The 15,013-nt window shown below is 46.9% G+C and overlaps 1 protein-coding gene across 8 annotated transcripts in view; it reads left to right on the top strand.

The window, feature by feature from the left end:
• The window catches only part of relch (RAB11 binding and LisH domain, coiled-coil and HEAT repeat containing), a 54,964-nt gene that overhangs the window by 30,186 nt on the left and 9,765 nt on the right, over positions 1-15,013 (top strand). For 5 of the 8 annotated variants that reach the window (XM_045702065.2, XM_045702068.2, XM_045702069.2 and 2 more), the window contains 10 exons: positions 15-162; positions 298-454; positions 542-665; positions 764-812; positions 1,089-1,168; positions 1,345-1,451; positions 1,790-1,889; positions 12,928-13,010; positions 14,267-14,330; positions 14,611-14,749. In XM_045702065.2, coding sequence (XP_045558021.2) covers positions 15-162; positions 298-454; positions 542-665; positions 764-812; positions 1,089-1,168; positions 1,345-1,451; positions 1,790-1,889; positions 12,928-13,010; positions 14,267-14,330; positions 14,611-14,749 — 1,051 coding nt within the window. Of the gene's footprint in view, positions 1-14; positions 163-297; positions 455-541; positions 666-763; positions 813-1,088; positions 1,169-1,344; positions 1,452-1,789; positions 1,890-12,927; positions 13,011-13,913; positions 13,997-14,266; positions 14,331-14,610; positions 14,750-15,013 lie in introns of all 8 variants that reach the window. The other 3 variants (XM_045702063.2, XM_045702067.2, XM_045702064.2) reach the window with 2 other exon arrangements.

Raw genomic sequence — 15,013 nt, 5'->3', positions numbered from 1 at the left:
CTCCTTTTCTCCAGCAGGGAGAACATGGTCTTGATGAACACAAGCTCCACATGTTCCTGTCTGCCCTCCAGTCTCTCATCCCTCCTCTGTTCTCTGTGGTGATCCAGAACGCTCCCTTCACACACAGAGTTAACCTGCAAGGAGAAATTCCCCCCATAGAGGGTAGGAAACACACTGACACAATTGGTGACCAGTAACCTTGCTATGTTCTGACTCCAATATTCTCCCATAATCTCTAGTATTTTCCTTCCCTGAACTTTAACCCCAACCTCTGACCTCTGTTTGACCCCCCCCCAGTGACGCGGTTCCCTCGTCCGGCGTCTCCTCTGCAGGATATAGCGACTATCGTTGGCAGCCGGGAGACGCTGAGCGCCCTTCTCATCCTGTATGATTACCAGCTAGAACATGAGGGCACCACAGGCTGGGACAGTCTGCTGTGGGTGGTCAACCAACTGTGAGTGGTCTATGCAGTACACACATTGACACACACACACACACACAGCCACACACACACTCCTGACTCCCTCTCCTCTCTCCCCAGTCTTCCCCAGCTGATAGACATAGTAGGTCGTATTAACGTAGCCTCCACTACTTGTGTCCATGAGTTCTCACGTTTCTTCTGGAGACTCTGTCGCACATTTGGCAAGATCTTCACTAACACTAAGGTAAGAGCATCTAGTGTAGGCCTTTTGCCGGAAGGAATCTGTGCTGTTTTATTCATTTCAATGGTGCAGACTATAGCGGTCTCTCCTCTCTCTTTCAGGTAAAACCGCAGTTCCAAGAGATCCTACGGCTCTCTGAAGAGAATGTGGGTAAGTGGAAGACACACACACACTCAGTGGGATTTGGTGTGTCCCTGTCTCTCTTTCATCCTCTGAATATTAAAACAAGCGTGTGCTCAGATCTCTGCCAAGTGTTTTAGTTTGTTGTTGTGGGAAGTGGGAAGTGTTTGTGTCAGGCCTTGTGTTGCCTGCCAACTATTATCTGTTTTTATAAGCTCACTGAACTGGAAATCAGCTACATGGTCATATGTCAATTTCTCCTTTCTATCTGTCATTGATGAAGTATTTGTATTCTGTTTCTCCTAGATGCTTTAACTGGGAATGGTATTCTGACCAAGGCTACTGTCCCCATTTATGCTACAGGAGTACTGACATGCTACAATCAGGTAAACATGTCTGTCGTTGGGACAGTCACCTGTCTTTCTCATAACTGTTGATACTCAGCATATAATGTTTGTATTAATAATGTATGTATTCATCTATTATATGTGTGTATTTTATATAATGTATGTATTAATAAATTATATAATGTGCGTGTGTGTAATATGTGTGTTTCCTGCAGGATGAGGATCGTAAGCTGCTTGTTGGTTTTCTAGAGGACGTCATGACGACACTGTCTCTCTCACATGCCCCCCTGGACAGCCTCAAAGCCTCCTTTGTAGAGCTGGGGTAACACACACACACACACACACACACACACACACACATTAGTAAGAATGAATGGGCAACAATCGTGTAATAAACTCTTTACTGTTACTTACTTGGATCTCTTTCTCCGTCTCTCTCCACCCCTCTCTTTCCCCCCTCTCTCTCTACAAACCCATCTCTCTCTCTCCCCCTCCATCTCTCTGTCTCTCTACCCCATTTCTCCCCCTCTCTTTCTCTCTCTCTCTCCCCCTCCATCTCTCTCTCTCCACCCCCTTTCTCCCGCTCTTTCTCTCTCTCTCTCTCTCTCTACAACCCCATCTCGCTCTCTCCCCTCCATCTCTCTCTCTCCTCTCTCTCAGGGCTAACCCAGTGTACCATGAGTTGTTACTGACAGTGCTATGGTATGGAGTGGTCCATACCTCCGCTCTAGTCCGCTGTACCGCCGCACGCATGTTTGAGGTACGACGCCCTGCCACAACACTCCACACACACCTTCACACACACACATTTGCTCACGTAATAACATGTTTTATAGTCTACACCATATAAGAATGACACTGTATTTTGTTTGATGTATGCTGTATCTAAAATGTTTTATTGAAACCTGTTTTTATTGAAACCTGTTTTGTCATGGACTAGAAGTAGTCTTCTTGCTGATTTAATCTTCCAGTTTTAATAGATAAGTATTGTTGGAACATCGACTGGATTGTAAAGGTTTTTGAGTTGTATTATGCAAACAGAACTATACTGGTTTGAAATGCCTCCCTATGTCTTTCCCCTGCAGCAGCCTCTGCTTGTTATTGCCTTCCCTCTCAAGGGCCTGACTCCATTTTAATCCCTAGCCCCTTCCCAGAGCCCCTCACTGTCATAGTGGTATGGACATCCCCCTTCACTGTCATAGTGGTATGGACATCCCCCTTCACTGTCATAGTGGTATAGACATCTCCCTTCACTGTCATAGTGGTATGGACATCCCCCTTCACTGTCATAGTGGTATAGACATCTCCCTTCACTGTCATAGTGGTATGGACATCCCCCTTCACTGTCATAGTGGTATAGACATCTCCCTTCACTGTCATAGTGGTATAGACATCTCCCTTCACTGTCATAGTGGTATAGACATCTCCCTTCACTGTCATAGTGGTATAGACATCTCCCTTCACTGTCATAGTGGTATAGACATCCCCCTTCACTGTCATAGTGGTATGGACATCTCCCTCCCCCCTTTACTGTCATAGTGGTATAGACATCTCCCTTCACTGTCATAGTGGTATGGACATCTCCCTTCACTGTCATAGTGGTATAGACATCTCCCTTCACTGTCATAGTGGTATGGACATCTCCCTTCACTGTCATAGTGGTATGGACATCTCCCTCCCCCCTTTACTGTCATAGTGGTATAGACATCCCCCTTCACTGTCATAGTGGTATGGACATCTCCCTTCACTGTCATAGTGGTATAGACATCTCCCTTCACTGTCATAGTGGTATAGACATCTCCCTTCACTGTCATAGTGGTATGGACATCTCCCTTCACTGTCATAGTGGTATAGAAATCTCCCTTCACTGTCATAGTGGTATAGACATCCCCCTTCACTGTCATAGTGGTATAGACATCCCCCTTCACTGTCATAGTGGTATAGACATCTCCCTTCACTGTCATAGTGGTATAGACATCTCCCTTCACTGTCATAGTGGTATAGACATCTCCCTTCACTGTCATAGTGGTATAGACATCTCCCTTCACTGTCATAGTGGTATAGACATCTCCCTTCACTGTCATAGTGGTATAGACATCTCCCTTTACTGTCATAGTGGTATAGACATCCCCCTTCACTGTCATAGTGGTATAGACATCTCCCTTCACTGTCATAGTGGTATAGACATCCCCCTTCACTGTCATAGTGGTATAGACATCTCCCTTCACTGTCATAGTGGTATAGACATCTCCCTTCACTGTCATAGTGGTATAGACATCTCCCTTCACTGTCATAGTGGTATACACATCTCTCTTCACTGTCATAGTGGTATAGACATACCCTTTCACTGTCATAGTGGTGTAGACATCTCCCTTCACTGTCATAGTGGTATAGACATCTCCCTTCACTGTCATAGTGGTATAGACATCTCCCTTCACTTTCATAGTGGTATAGACATCCCCCTTCACTGTCATAGTGGTATAGACATCTCCCTTCACTGTCATAGTGGTATAGACATCTCCCTTCACTGTCATAGTGGTATAGACATCTCCCTTCACTGTCATAGTGGTATAGACATCTCCCTTCACTGTCATAGTGGTATGGACATCTCCCTTCACTGTCATAGTGGTATGGACATCTCCCTTCACTGTCATAGTGGTATGGACATCTCCCTCCCCCCTTTACTGTCATAGTGGTATAGACATCCCCCTTCACTGTCATAGTGGTATGGACATCTCCCTTCACTGTCATAGTGGTATAGACATCTCCCTTCACTGTCATAGTGGTATAGACATCTCCCTTCACTGTCATAGTGGTATGGACATCTCCCTTCACTGTCATAGTGGTATAGAAATCTCCCTTCACTGTCATAGTGGTATAGACATCCCCCTTCACTGTCATAGTGGTATAGACATCCCCCTTCACTGTCATAGTGGTATAGACATCTCCCTTCACTGTCATAGTGGTATAGACATCTCCCTTCACTGTCATAGTGGTATAGACATCTCCCTTCACTGTCATAGTGGTATAGACATCTCCCTTCACTGTCATAGTGGTATACACATCTCTCTTCACTGTCATAGTGGTGTAGACATACCCTTTCACTGTCATAGTGGTGTAGACATCTCCCTTCACTGTCATAGTGGTATAGACATCTCCCTTCACTGTCATAGTGGTATAGACATCTCCCTTCACTTTCATAGTGGTATAGACATCTCCCTTCACTGTCATAGTGGTATAGACATCTCTCTTCACTGTCATAGTGGTGTAGACATCCCCCTTCACTGTCATAGTGGAATGGACATCCCCCTTCACTGTCATAGTGGAATGGACATCCCCCTTTACTGTCATAGTGGGATGGACATCCCCCTTTACTGTCATAGTGGGATGGACATCCCCCTTTACTGTCATAGTGATATGGACATCCCCCTTTACTGTCATAGTGGGATGGACATCCCCCTTTACTGTCATAGTGGGATGGACATCCCCCTTTACTGTCATAGTGGGATGGACATCCCCCTTTACTGTCATAGTGGGATGGACATCTCCCTTCACTGTCATAGTGGTATGGACATCCCCCTTCACTGTCATAGTGGTATGGACATCCCCCTTTACTGTCATAGTGGGATGGACATCCCCCCTTCACTGTCATAGTGGGATGGACATCCCCCTTCACTGTCATAGTGGGATGGACATCTCCCTTCACTGTCATAGTGGTATAGACATCTCCCTTCACTGTCATAGTGGTATAGACATCTCCCTTCACTGTCATAGTGGTATAGACATCTCCCTTCACTGTCATAGTGGTATAGACATCTCCCTTCACTGTCATAGTGGTATGGACATCCCCCTTCACTGTCATAGTGGTATGGACATCCCCCTTTACTGTCATAGTGGGATGGACATCCCCCTTCACTGTCATAGTGGTATGGACATCCCCCTTTACTGTCATAGTGGGATGGACATCCCCCCTTCACTGTCATAGTGGGATGGACATCCCCCTTCACTGTCATAGTGGGATGGACATCTCCCTTCACTGTCATAGTGGGATGGACATCCCCCTTCACTGTCATAGTGGTATGGACATCCCCCTTCACTGTCATAGTGGTATGGACATCTCCCTCCCCCCTTCGCTGTCATAGTGGGATGGACATCCCCCCTTCACTGTCATAGTGGGATGGACATCCCCCTTTACTGTCATAGTGATATGGACTTCCCCTTTACTGTCATAGTGGTATGGACATCCCCCTTTACTGTCATAGTGGGATGGACATCCCCCCTTCACTGTCATAGTGGTATGGACATCCCCCTTCACTGTCATAGTGGTATGGACATCCCCCTTCACTGTCATAGTGGTATGGACATCCCCCTTCACTGTCATAGTGGTATGGACATCCCCCTTCACTGTCATAGTGGTATGGACATCCCCCTTCACTGTCATAGTGGTATGGACATCCCCCTTCACTGTCATAGTGGTATAGACATCCCCCTTCACTGTCATAGTGGTACGGACATCTCCCTCCCCCCTTTACTGTCATAGTGGTATGGACATCTCCCTTCACTGTCATAGTGGTATAGACATCTCCCTTCACTGTCATAGTGGTATAGACATCCCCCTTCACTGTCATAGTGGTATGGACATCCCCCTTTACTGTCATAGTGGTATAGACATCTCCCTTCACTGTCATAGTGGTATAGACATCTCCCTTCACTGTCATAGTGGTATAGACATCCCCCTTCACTGTCATAGTGGTATGGACATCCCCCTTCACTGTCATAGTGGTATAGACATCCCCCTTTACTGTCATAGTGGTATAGACATCTCCCTTCACTGTCATAGTGGTATAGACATCTCCCTTCACTGTCATAGTGGTATAGACATCCCCCTTCACTGTCATAGTGGTATGGACATCCCCCTTCACTGTCATAGTGGTATAGACATCTCCCTTCACTGTCATAGTGGTATAGACATCTCCCTTCACTGTCATAGTGGTATAGACATCTCCCTTCACTGTCATAGTGGTATAGACATCTCCCTTCACTGTCATAGTGGTATAGACATCTCCCTTCACTGTCATAGTGGTATAGACATCTCCCTTCACTGTCATAGTGGTATAGACATCTCCCTTCACTGTCATAGTGGTATACACATCTCTCTTCACTGTCATAGTGGTGTAGACATACCCTTTCACTGTCATAGTGGTGTAGACATCTCCCTTCACTGTCATAGTGGTATAGACATCTCCCTTCACTGTCATAGTGGTATAGACATCTCCCTTCACTGTCATAGTGGTATAGACATCTCCCTTCACTGTCATAGTGGTATAGACATCCCCCTTTACTGTCATAGTGGTATAGACATCTCTCTTCACTGTCATAGTGGTATAGACATCCCCCTTCACTGTCATAGTGGAATGGACATCCCCCTTTACTGTCATAGTGGGATGGACATCCCCCTTTACTGTCATAGTGGGATGGACATCCCCCTTTACTGTCATAGTGGGATGGACATCCCCCCTTCACTGTCAAAGTGGGATGGACATCCCCCTTTACTGTCATAGTGATATGGACATCCCCTTTACTGTCATAGTGGTATAGACATCTCCCTTCACTGTCATAGTGGTATAGACATCCCCCTTCACTGTCATAGTGGTATGGACATCCCCCTTCACTGTCATAGTGGTATGGACATCCCCCTTCACTGTCATAGTGGTATGGACATCTCCCTTCACTGTCATAGTGGTATGGACACACCCCTTCACTGTCATAGTGGTATGGACATCCCCCTTTACTGTCATAGTGGGATGGACATCCCCCCTTCACTGTCATAGTGGGATGGACATCCCCCTTCACTGTCATAGTGGGATGGACATCTCCCTTCACTGTCATAGTGGGATGGACATCTCCCTTCACTGTCATAGTGGTATAGACATCCCCCTTCACTGTCATAGTGGTATGGACATCCCCCTTCACTGTCATAGTGGTATGGACATCTCCCTCCCCCCTTCGCTGTCATAGTGGGATGGACATCCCCCCTTCACTGTCATAGTGGGATGGACATCCCCCTTCACTGTCATAGTGGTATGGACATCCCCCTTTACTGTCATAGTGGGATGGACATCCCCCCTTCACTGTCATAGTGGGATGGACATCCCCCTTCACTGTCATAGTGGGATGGACATCTCCCTTCACTGTCATAGTGGGATGGACATCTCCCTTCACTGTCATAGTGGTATGGACATCCCCCTTCACTGTCATAGTGGTATGGACATCCCCCTTCACTGTCATAGTGGTATGGACATCTCCCTCCCCCCTTCGCTGTCATAGTGGGATGGACATCCCCCCTTCACTGTCATAGTGGGATGGACATCCCCCTTTACTGTCATAGTGGGATGGACATCCCCCTTTACTGTCATAGTGATATGGACTTCCCCTTTACTGTCATAGTGGTATGGACATCCCCCTTTACTGTCATAGTGGGATGGACATCCCCCCTTCACTGTCATAGTGGTATGGACATCCCCCTTCACTGTCATAGTGGTATGGACATCCCCCTTCACTGTCATAGTGGTATGGACATCCCCCTTCACTGTCATAGTGGTATGGACATCCCCCTTCACTGTCATAGTGGTATGGACATCCCCCTTCACTGTCATAGTGGTATAGACATCCCCCTTCACTGTCATAGTGGTACGGATATCTCCCTCCCCGCTTTACTGTCATAGTGGTATGGACATCTCTCTTCACTGTCATAGTGGTATAGACATCCCCCTTTACTGTCATAGTGGTATAGACATCTCCCTTCACTGTCATAGTGGTATAGACATCTCCCTTCACTGTCATAGTGGTATAGACATCCCCCTTCACTGTCATAGTGGTATGGACATCCCCCTTCACTGTCATAGTGGTATAGACATCTCCCTTCACTGTCATAGTGGTATAGACATCTCCCTTCACTGTCATAGTGGTATAGACATCCCCCTTCACTGTCATAGTGGTATGGACATCCTCCTTCACTGTCATAGTGGTATGGACATCTCCCTTCACTGTCATAGTGGTATAGACATCTCCCTTCACTGTCATAGTGGTATAGACATCCCCCTTCACTGTCATAGTGGTGTAGACATCTCCCTTCACTGTCATAGGGGTATAGACATCCCCCTTCACTGTCATAGTGGTATGGACATCCCCCTTCACTGTCATAGTGGTATGGACATCTCCCTCCCCCCTTCGCTGTCATAGTGGGATGGACATCCCCCCTTCACTGTCATAGTGGGATGGACATCCCCCTTTACTGTCATAGTGATATGGACTTCCCCTTTACTGTCATAGTGGTATGGACATCCCCCTTAACTGTCATAGTGGGATGGACATCCCCCCTTCACTGTCATAGTGGTATGGACATCCCCCTTCACTGTCATAGTGGTATGGACATACCCCTTCACTGTCATAGTGGTATGGACATCCCCCTTCACTGTCATAGTGGTATGGACATCCCCCTTCACTGTCATAGTGGTATAGACATCCCCCTTCACTGTCATAGTGGTACGGACATCTCCCTCCCCCCTTCACTGTCATAGTGGTGTAGACATCTCTCTTCACTGTCATAGGGGGATAGACATCCCCCTTCACTGTCATAGTGGTATAGACATCTCTCTTCACTGTCATAGTGGTGTAGACATCTCCCTTCACTGTCATAGTGGTATGGACATCTCCCTTCACTGTCATAGTGGTATGGACATCTCCCTCCCCCCTTTACTGTCATAGTGGTATAGACATCTCCCTTCACTGTCATAGTGGTATGGACATCTCCCTTCACTGTCATAGGGGTATAGACATCTCCCTTCACTGTCATAGTGGTATAGACATCTCCCTTCACTGTCATAGTGGTATAGACATCCCCCTTCACTGTCATAGTGGTATAGACATCCCCCTTCACTGTCATAGTGGTATAGACATCCCCCTTCACTGTCATAGTGGTATAGACATCTCCCTTCACTGTCATAGTGGTGTAGACATCTCCCTTCACTGTCATAGTGGTATAGACATCTCCCTTCACTGTCATAGTGGTATAGACATCTCCCTTCACTGTCATAGTGGTGTAGACATCTCCCTTCACTGTCATAGTGGTATAGACATCCCCCTTCACTGTCATAGTGGTATAGACATCCCCCTTCACTGTCATAGTGGTATGGACATCCTCCTTCACTGTCATAGTGGTATGGACATCTCCCTTCACTGTCATAGTGGTATAGACATCTCCCTTCACTGTCATAGTGGTATAGACATCCCCCTTCACTGTCATAGTGGTGTAGACATCTCCCTTCACTGTCATAGGGGTATAGACATCCCCCTTCACTGTCATAGTGGTATGGACATCCCCCTTCACTGTCATAGTGGTATGGACATCTCCCTCCCCCCTTCGCTGTCATAGTGGGATGGACATCCCCCCTTCACTGTCATAGTGGGATGGACATCCCCCTTTACTGTCATAGTGATTTGGACTTCCCCTTTACTGTCATAGTGGTATGGACATCCCCCTTCACTGTCATAGTGGTATGGACATCCCCCTTCACTGTCATAGTGGTATGGACATACCCCTTCACTGTCATAGTGGTATGGACATCCCCCTTCACTGTCATAGTGGTATGGACATCCCCCTTCACTGTCATAGTGGTATAGACATCCCCCTTCACTGTCATAGTGGTACGGACATCTCCCTCCCCCCTTCACTGTCATAGTGGTGTAGACATCTCTCTTCACTGTCATAGGGGGATAGACATCCCCCTTCACTGTCATAGTGGTATAGACATCTCTCTTCACTGTCATAGTGGTGTAGACATCTCCCTTCACTGTCATAGTGGTATGGACATCTCCCTTCACTGTCATAGTGGTATGGACATCTCCCTCCCCCCTTTACTGTCATAGTGGTATAGACATCTCCCTTCACTGTCATAGTGGTATGGACATCTCCCTTCACTGTCATAGGGGTATAGACATCTCCCTTCACTGTCATAGTGGTATAGACATCTCCCTTCACTGTCATAGTGGTATAGACATCCCCCTTCACTGTCATAGTGGTATAGACATCCCCCTTCACTGTCATAGTGGTATAGACATCTCCCTTCACTGTCATAGTGGTATAGACATCCCCCTTCACTGTCATAGTGGTATAGACATCCCCCTTCACTGTCATAGTGGTATAGACATCTCCCTTCACTGTCATAGTGGTGTAGACATCTCCCTTCACTGTCATAGTGGTATAGACATCTCCCTTCACTGTCATAGTGGTATAGACATCTCCCTTCACTGTCATAGTGGTGTAGACATCTCCCTTCACTGTCATAGTGGTATAGACATCCCCCTTCACTGTCATAGTGGTATGGACTTCCCCCTTCACTGTCATAGTGGTATAGACATCTCCCTTTCCTTTCATAGTGGTATAGACATCTCCCTTCACTGTCATAGTGGTATAGACATCTCCCTTCACTGTCATAGTGGTATAGACATCTCCCTTCACTGTCATAGTTGTATAGACATCTCCCTTCACTGTCATAGTGGTATGGACATCTCCCTTCACTGTCATAGTGGTATAGACATCCCCCTTCACTGTCATAGTGGTATGGACATCCCCCTTCACTGTCATAGTGGTATGGACATCTCCCTCCCCCCTTCGCTGTCATAGTGGGATGGACATCCCCCCTTCACTGTCATAGTGGGATGGACATCCCCCTTTACTGTCATAGTGATATGGACATCCCCTTTACTGTCATAGTGGTATGGACATCCCCCTTCACTGTCATAGTGGTATAGACATCCCCCTTCACTGTCATAGTGGTATAGACATCCCCCTTCACTGTCATAGTGGTATGGACATCTCCCTCCCCCCTTCACTGTCATAGTGGTATGGACATCTCCCTTCACTATCATAGTGGTATGGACATCTCTCTTCACTGTCATAGTGGTATAGACATCTCTCTTCACTGTCATAGTGGTATAGACATCTCCCTTCACTATCATAGTGGTATGGACATCCCCCTTTACTGTCATAGTGGTATAGACATCCCCCTTCACTGTCATAGTGGTATAGACATCTCCCTTCACTGTCATAGTGGTGTAGACATCTCCCTTCACTGTCATAGGGGTATAGACATCTCCCTTCACTGTCATAGTGGTATTGACATCTCCCTTCACTGTCATAGTGGTGTAGACATCTCCTTTCACTGTCATAGTGGTATTGAAATCTCCCTTCACTGTCATAGTGGTATGGACATCTCCCTTCACTGTCATAGTGGTATAGACATCTCCCTTCACTGTCATAGTGGTATAGACATCTCCCTTCACTGTCATAGTGGTATAGACATCCCCCTTCACTGTCATAGTGGTATGGACATCCCCCTTCACTGTCATAGGGGTATAGACAACCCCCTTCACTGTCATAGTGGTATAGACATCTCCCTTCACTGTCATAGTGGTATAGACATTCCCCTTCACTGTCATAGTGGTATAGACATCCCCCTTCACTGTCATAGTGGTATAGACATCTCCCTTCACTGTCATAGTGGTATAGACAACCCCCTTCACTGTCATAGTGGTATAGACATCTCCCTTCACTGTCATAGTGGTATAGACATCTCCCTTCACTGTCATAGTGGTATAGACATCTCCCTTCACTGTCATAGTGGTATAGACATCTCCCTTCACTGTCATAGTGGTATAGACATCTCCCTTCACTGTCATAGTGGTATAGACATCCCCCTTCACTGTCATAGTGGTGTAGACATCTCCCTTCACTGTCATAGTGGTATGGACATCTCCCTCCCCCCTTTACTGTCATAGTGGTATGGACATCCCCCTTCACTGTCATAGTGGTATGGACATCTCCCTTCACTGTCATAGTGGTATAGACATCTCCCTTCACTGTCATAGTGGTATAGACATCTCCCTTCACTGTCATAGTGGTATAGACATCTCCCTTCACTGTCATAGTGGTATGGACATCTCCCTCCCCCCTTTACTGTCATACTGGTATGGACATCTCTCTTCACTGTCATAGTGGTATAGACATCTCCCTTCACTGTCATATTGGTATAGACATCTCCCTTTACTGTCATAGTGGTATAGACATCCCCCTTTACTGTCATAGTGGTATAGACATCTCCCTTCACTGTCATAGTGGTATAGACATCTCCCTTCACTGTCATAGTGGTATAGACATCTCTCTTCACTGTCATAGTGGTATAGACATCTCCCTTCACTGTCATAGTGGTATAGACATCTCCCTTCACTGTCATAGCGGTATGGACATCTCCCTTCACTGTCATAGTGGTATAGACACATAACCCCCCTATCACCATCTCATAGTGGTATATCCCTCCCCACCATTCTCTGCAGGCTCGGCAGAAGTTGCCCCTAACCACAGATCTAGGATCTGATCCCTCTGCCCCCAGTTCTAACCATGACTATTAGGGCATGAACAAAAATCTGACTCTGGACCACTGGTTAGGGGGAACTTCTACCAACTCTGTTCAGCAGCTCAGTTTGCTTGGCTTCTCACTTATTGTTTGTTTTTCTTTTTTGCTTGTTTACGTGTGTTTACGTGCGGGCTTGCGCGTGCGTGACGTGCGTACCTACCTTGGCGCTGCTGCTACTTCTTGTCGTTTGTATATCACTTTCTTTCTTTCTTTTTGTTTTCCTTTTTCCCTCTCCTCCCTCTCTCGGCGTGTTGCCATGACACTGCTGGCTCTGTCCATCACCCGCCCCTGGGCTGTGACATCACGGCTGTGTTGTCCAATCAGCTGCTGGTGAAGGGGGTGAATGAGACGCTGGTGGCTCAGAGGGTGGTGCCTGCTCTCATCACGCTCTCCAGCGACCCTGAGATGTAAGTGTCTCCTGCTGCCTTGTCTGGCCACCTCGACCCCTCCTCCAACCTCGCAGGAAGACCCCTACCCTCTTTGATGAGGATATATTGAATAACACCAGATCTTTCAGGACTGTAGTTGGTATGGAAACATACAACCATTGTTAAAGGAGTCAATGGTTTGACTTAGGAATTTTTTCCTCAAAACTGAGGGACAATGAGACTTTGCAAAATCAATTCCAAAGTAGGTGCTTTCTCTAAACTGTGTGTCTTTAGGGTAGTTGCCCTGTCTGTGCTCCTAGATAGTTCAAGGTCTCTCTGACTCTGGGTAAAAGTCTTCTTTGGGCTTTCTTCCTGTAGAGGTTGAGGTGCGGTCGACCGTGTGCGGTTCTGTGTTTACTGTCACTAACACCAGGCATCATCAGTGTGCGACACTAACCCACACTCCGGTAGTCCCTATATAACCATGCTTGAAAGGACAGCAGTATGATGCTTTCTAAACACTACCTTAAACCCTTACCTCTAACCTTAATCGTAACCTAGTCCTCAATTAAGACAAAATATGTAATGTACTTGATGATCAGTTCTGACAATATAGGTCATTTTGTCCTTTCTGGCATGATCTACCCAATCATGTTCATCGCATCATCAGTCTGCTACACTACCCCAACTCGCGCTCTGACTGGCTGCATGTGGAGAACATCCCAGCATGCTCAGCTGTAATGCATTACCCATCCTTCTCCTCACCCCCTTTTTAGCAGACCCCCCCTCAACCCTCAGGTCCTGGACGATTGTCTTCACCCCTACCTCTCTCTTCCTCCCTCCCTCCCTCCCTCCCTCCCTCCCTCCCTCCCTCCCTCCCTCCCTCCCTCCCTCCCTCCCTCCTAACCTGTTCCTCTCTCCCTCCCTCCTAACCGTTTCCAGTTGATTCTGCGAGGCATGTCAGAAGCTTTAATAGACCGTCGGGTGGCCCCGGCTCTTATAACACTGTGCAGTGGCCCTGAATTGTGAGTCAACGAAGACGAGACGTTTTCTCTCCTCTCCTCCTCTCTCTATCCCTCCTTCCTCTGCATCCTCCTGGTTCTATTTAGTGTATTATTTAAATCCATACGGACACTGGAATGATCTAACATCACCATTAACCTTGGCATTAACATACATGATCCACACTGATGATTGGTTGGTGTTGGTCTGTTTTATATTGTCTTCTGAGTTGCATATTGTAGTTTTAGTAAAGCAGAGACCTGGCTCTATTCTAACTCCTGTCTGGCTTATAGTTCAGTTAGGATATCTACTATCCCTGCCTTTGGTACCATCATGGAGACGGTCACGCAGAAAGAGGTATGGACATGCTGATTTTCATATATGCACATACTACACTCATGCGTTAAACAAGTCTGGGTTATATGTTTGAGCACAGGTGTGTTTTGTATTGTGTCTGTGTGTATTAGGGGGAGTATCCATGTTGGCATGCGTGTTTGCGTACATGCATGTATTAGTGTGTGTGTGTGTGTGTGTGTGTGTGTGTGTGTGTGTGTGTGTGTGTGTGTGTGTGTGTGTGTGTGTGTGTGTGTGTGTGTGTGTGTGTGTGTGTGTGCATTAATGCGTGTGTGTGTCCCAGCTGTTGGAGCGTGTGAAGATGCAGCTAGCATCGTTCCTGGAGGACCCACAGTACCAGGACCAACACTCTCTACACATGGAGATCATCAGGACCTTTGGCCGAGTCGGACCCAACGCTGAGCCACGCTTCAGAGACGAGTGTCAGTACTACTGATAATACACACACACTACGCTGAGCCACGCTTCAGAGACGAGTGTCAGTACTACTGATAATACACACACACTACGCTGAGCCACGCTTCAGAGACGAGTGTCAGTACTACTGATAATACACACACACTACGCTGAACCACGCTTCAGAGACGAGTGTCAGTACTACTGATAATACACACACACACTACGCTGAACCACGCTTCAGAGACGAGTGTCAGTACTACTGATAATACACACACACTACGCTGAAC

Source organism: Salmo salar, chromosome 19 (assembly GCF_965601325.2).
Source record: "Salmo salar chromosome 19, fSalSal1, whole genome shotgun sequence".
In the NCBI taxonomy this organism is placed as follows: Eukaryota; Metazoa; Chordata; class Actinopteri; order Salmoniformes; family Salmonidae; genus Salmo; species Salmo salar.
Note: the sequence above shows the minus strand (reverse complement) of the source record. Positions and strands in the feature narration are given on the sequence as shown.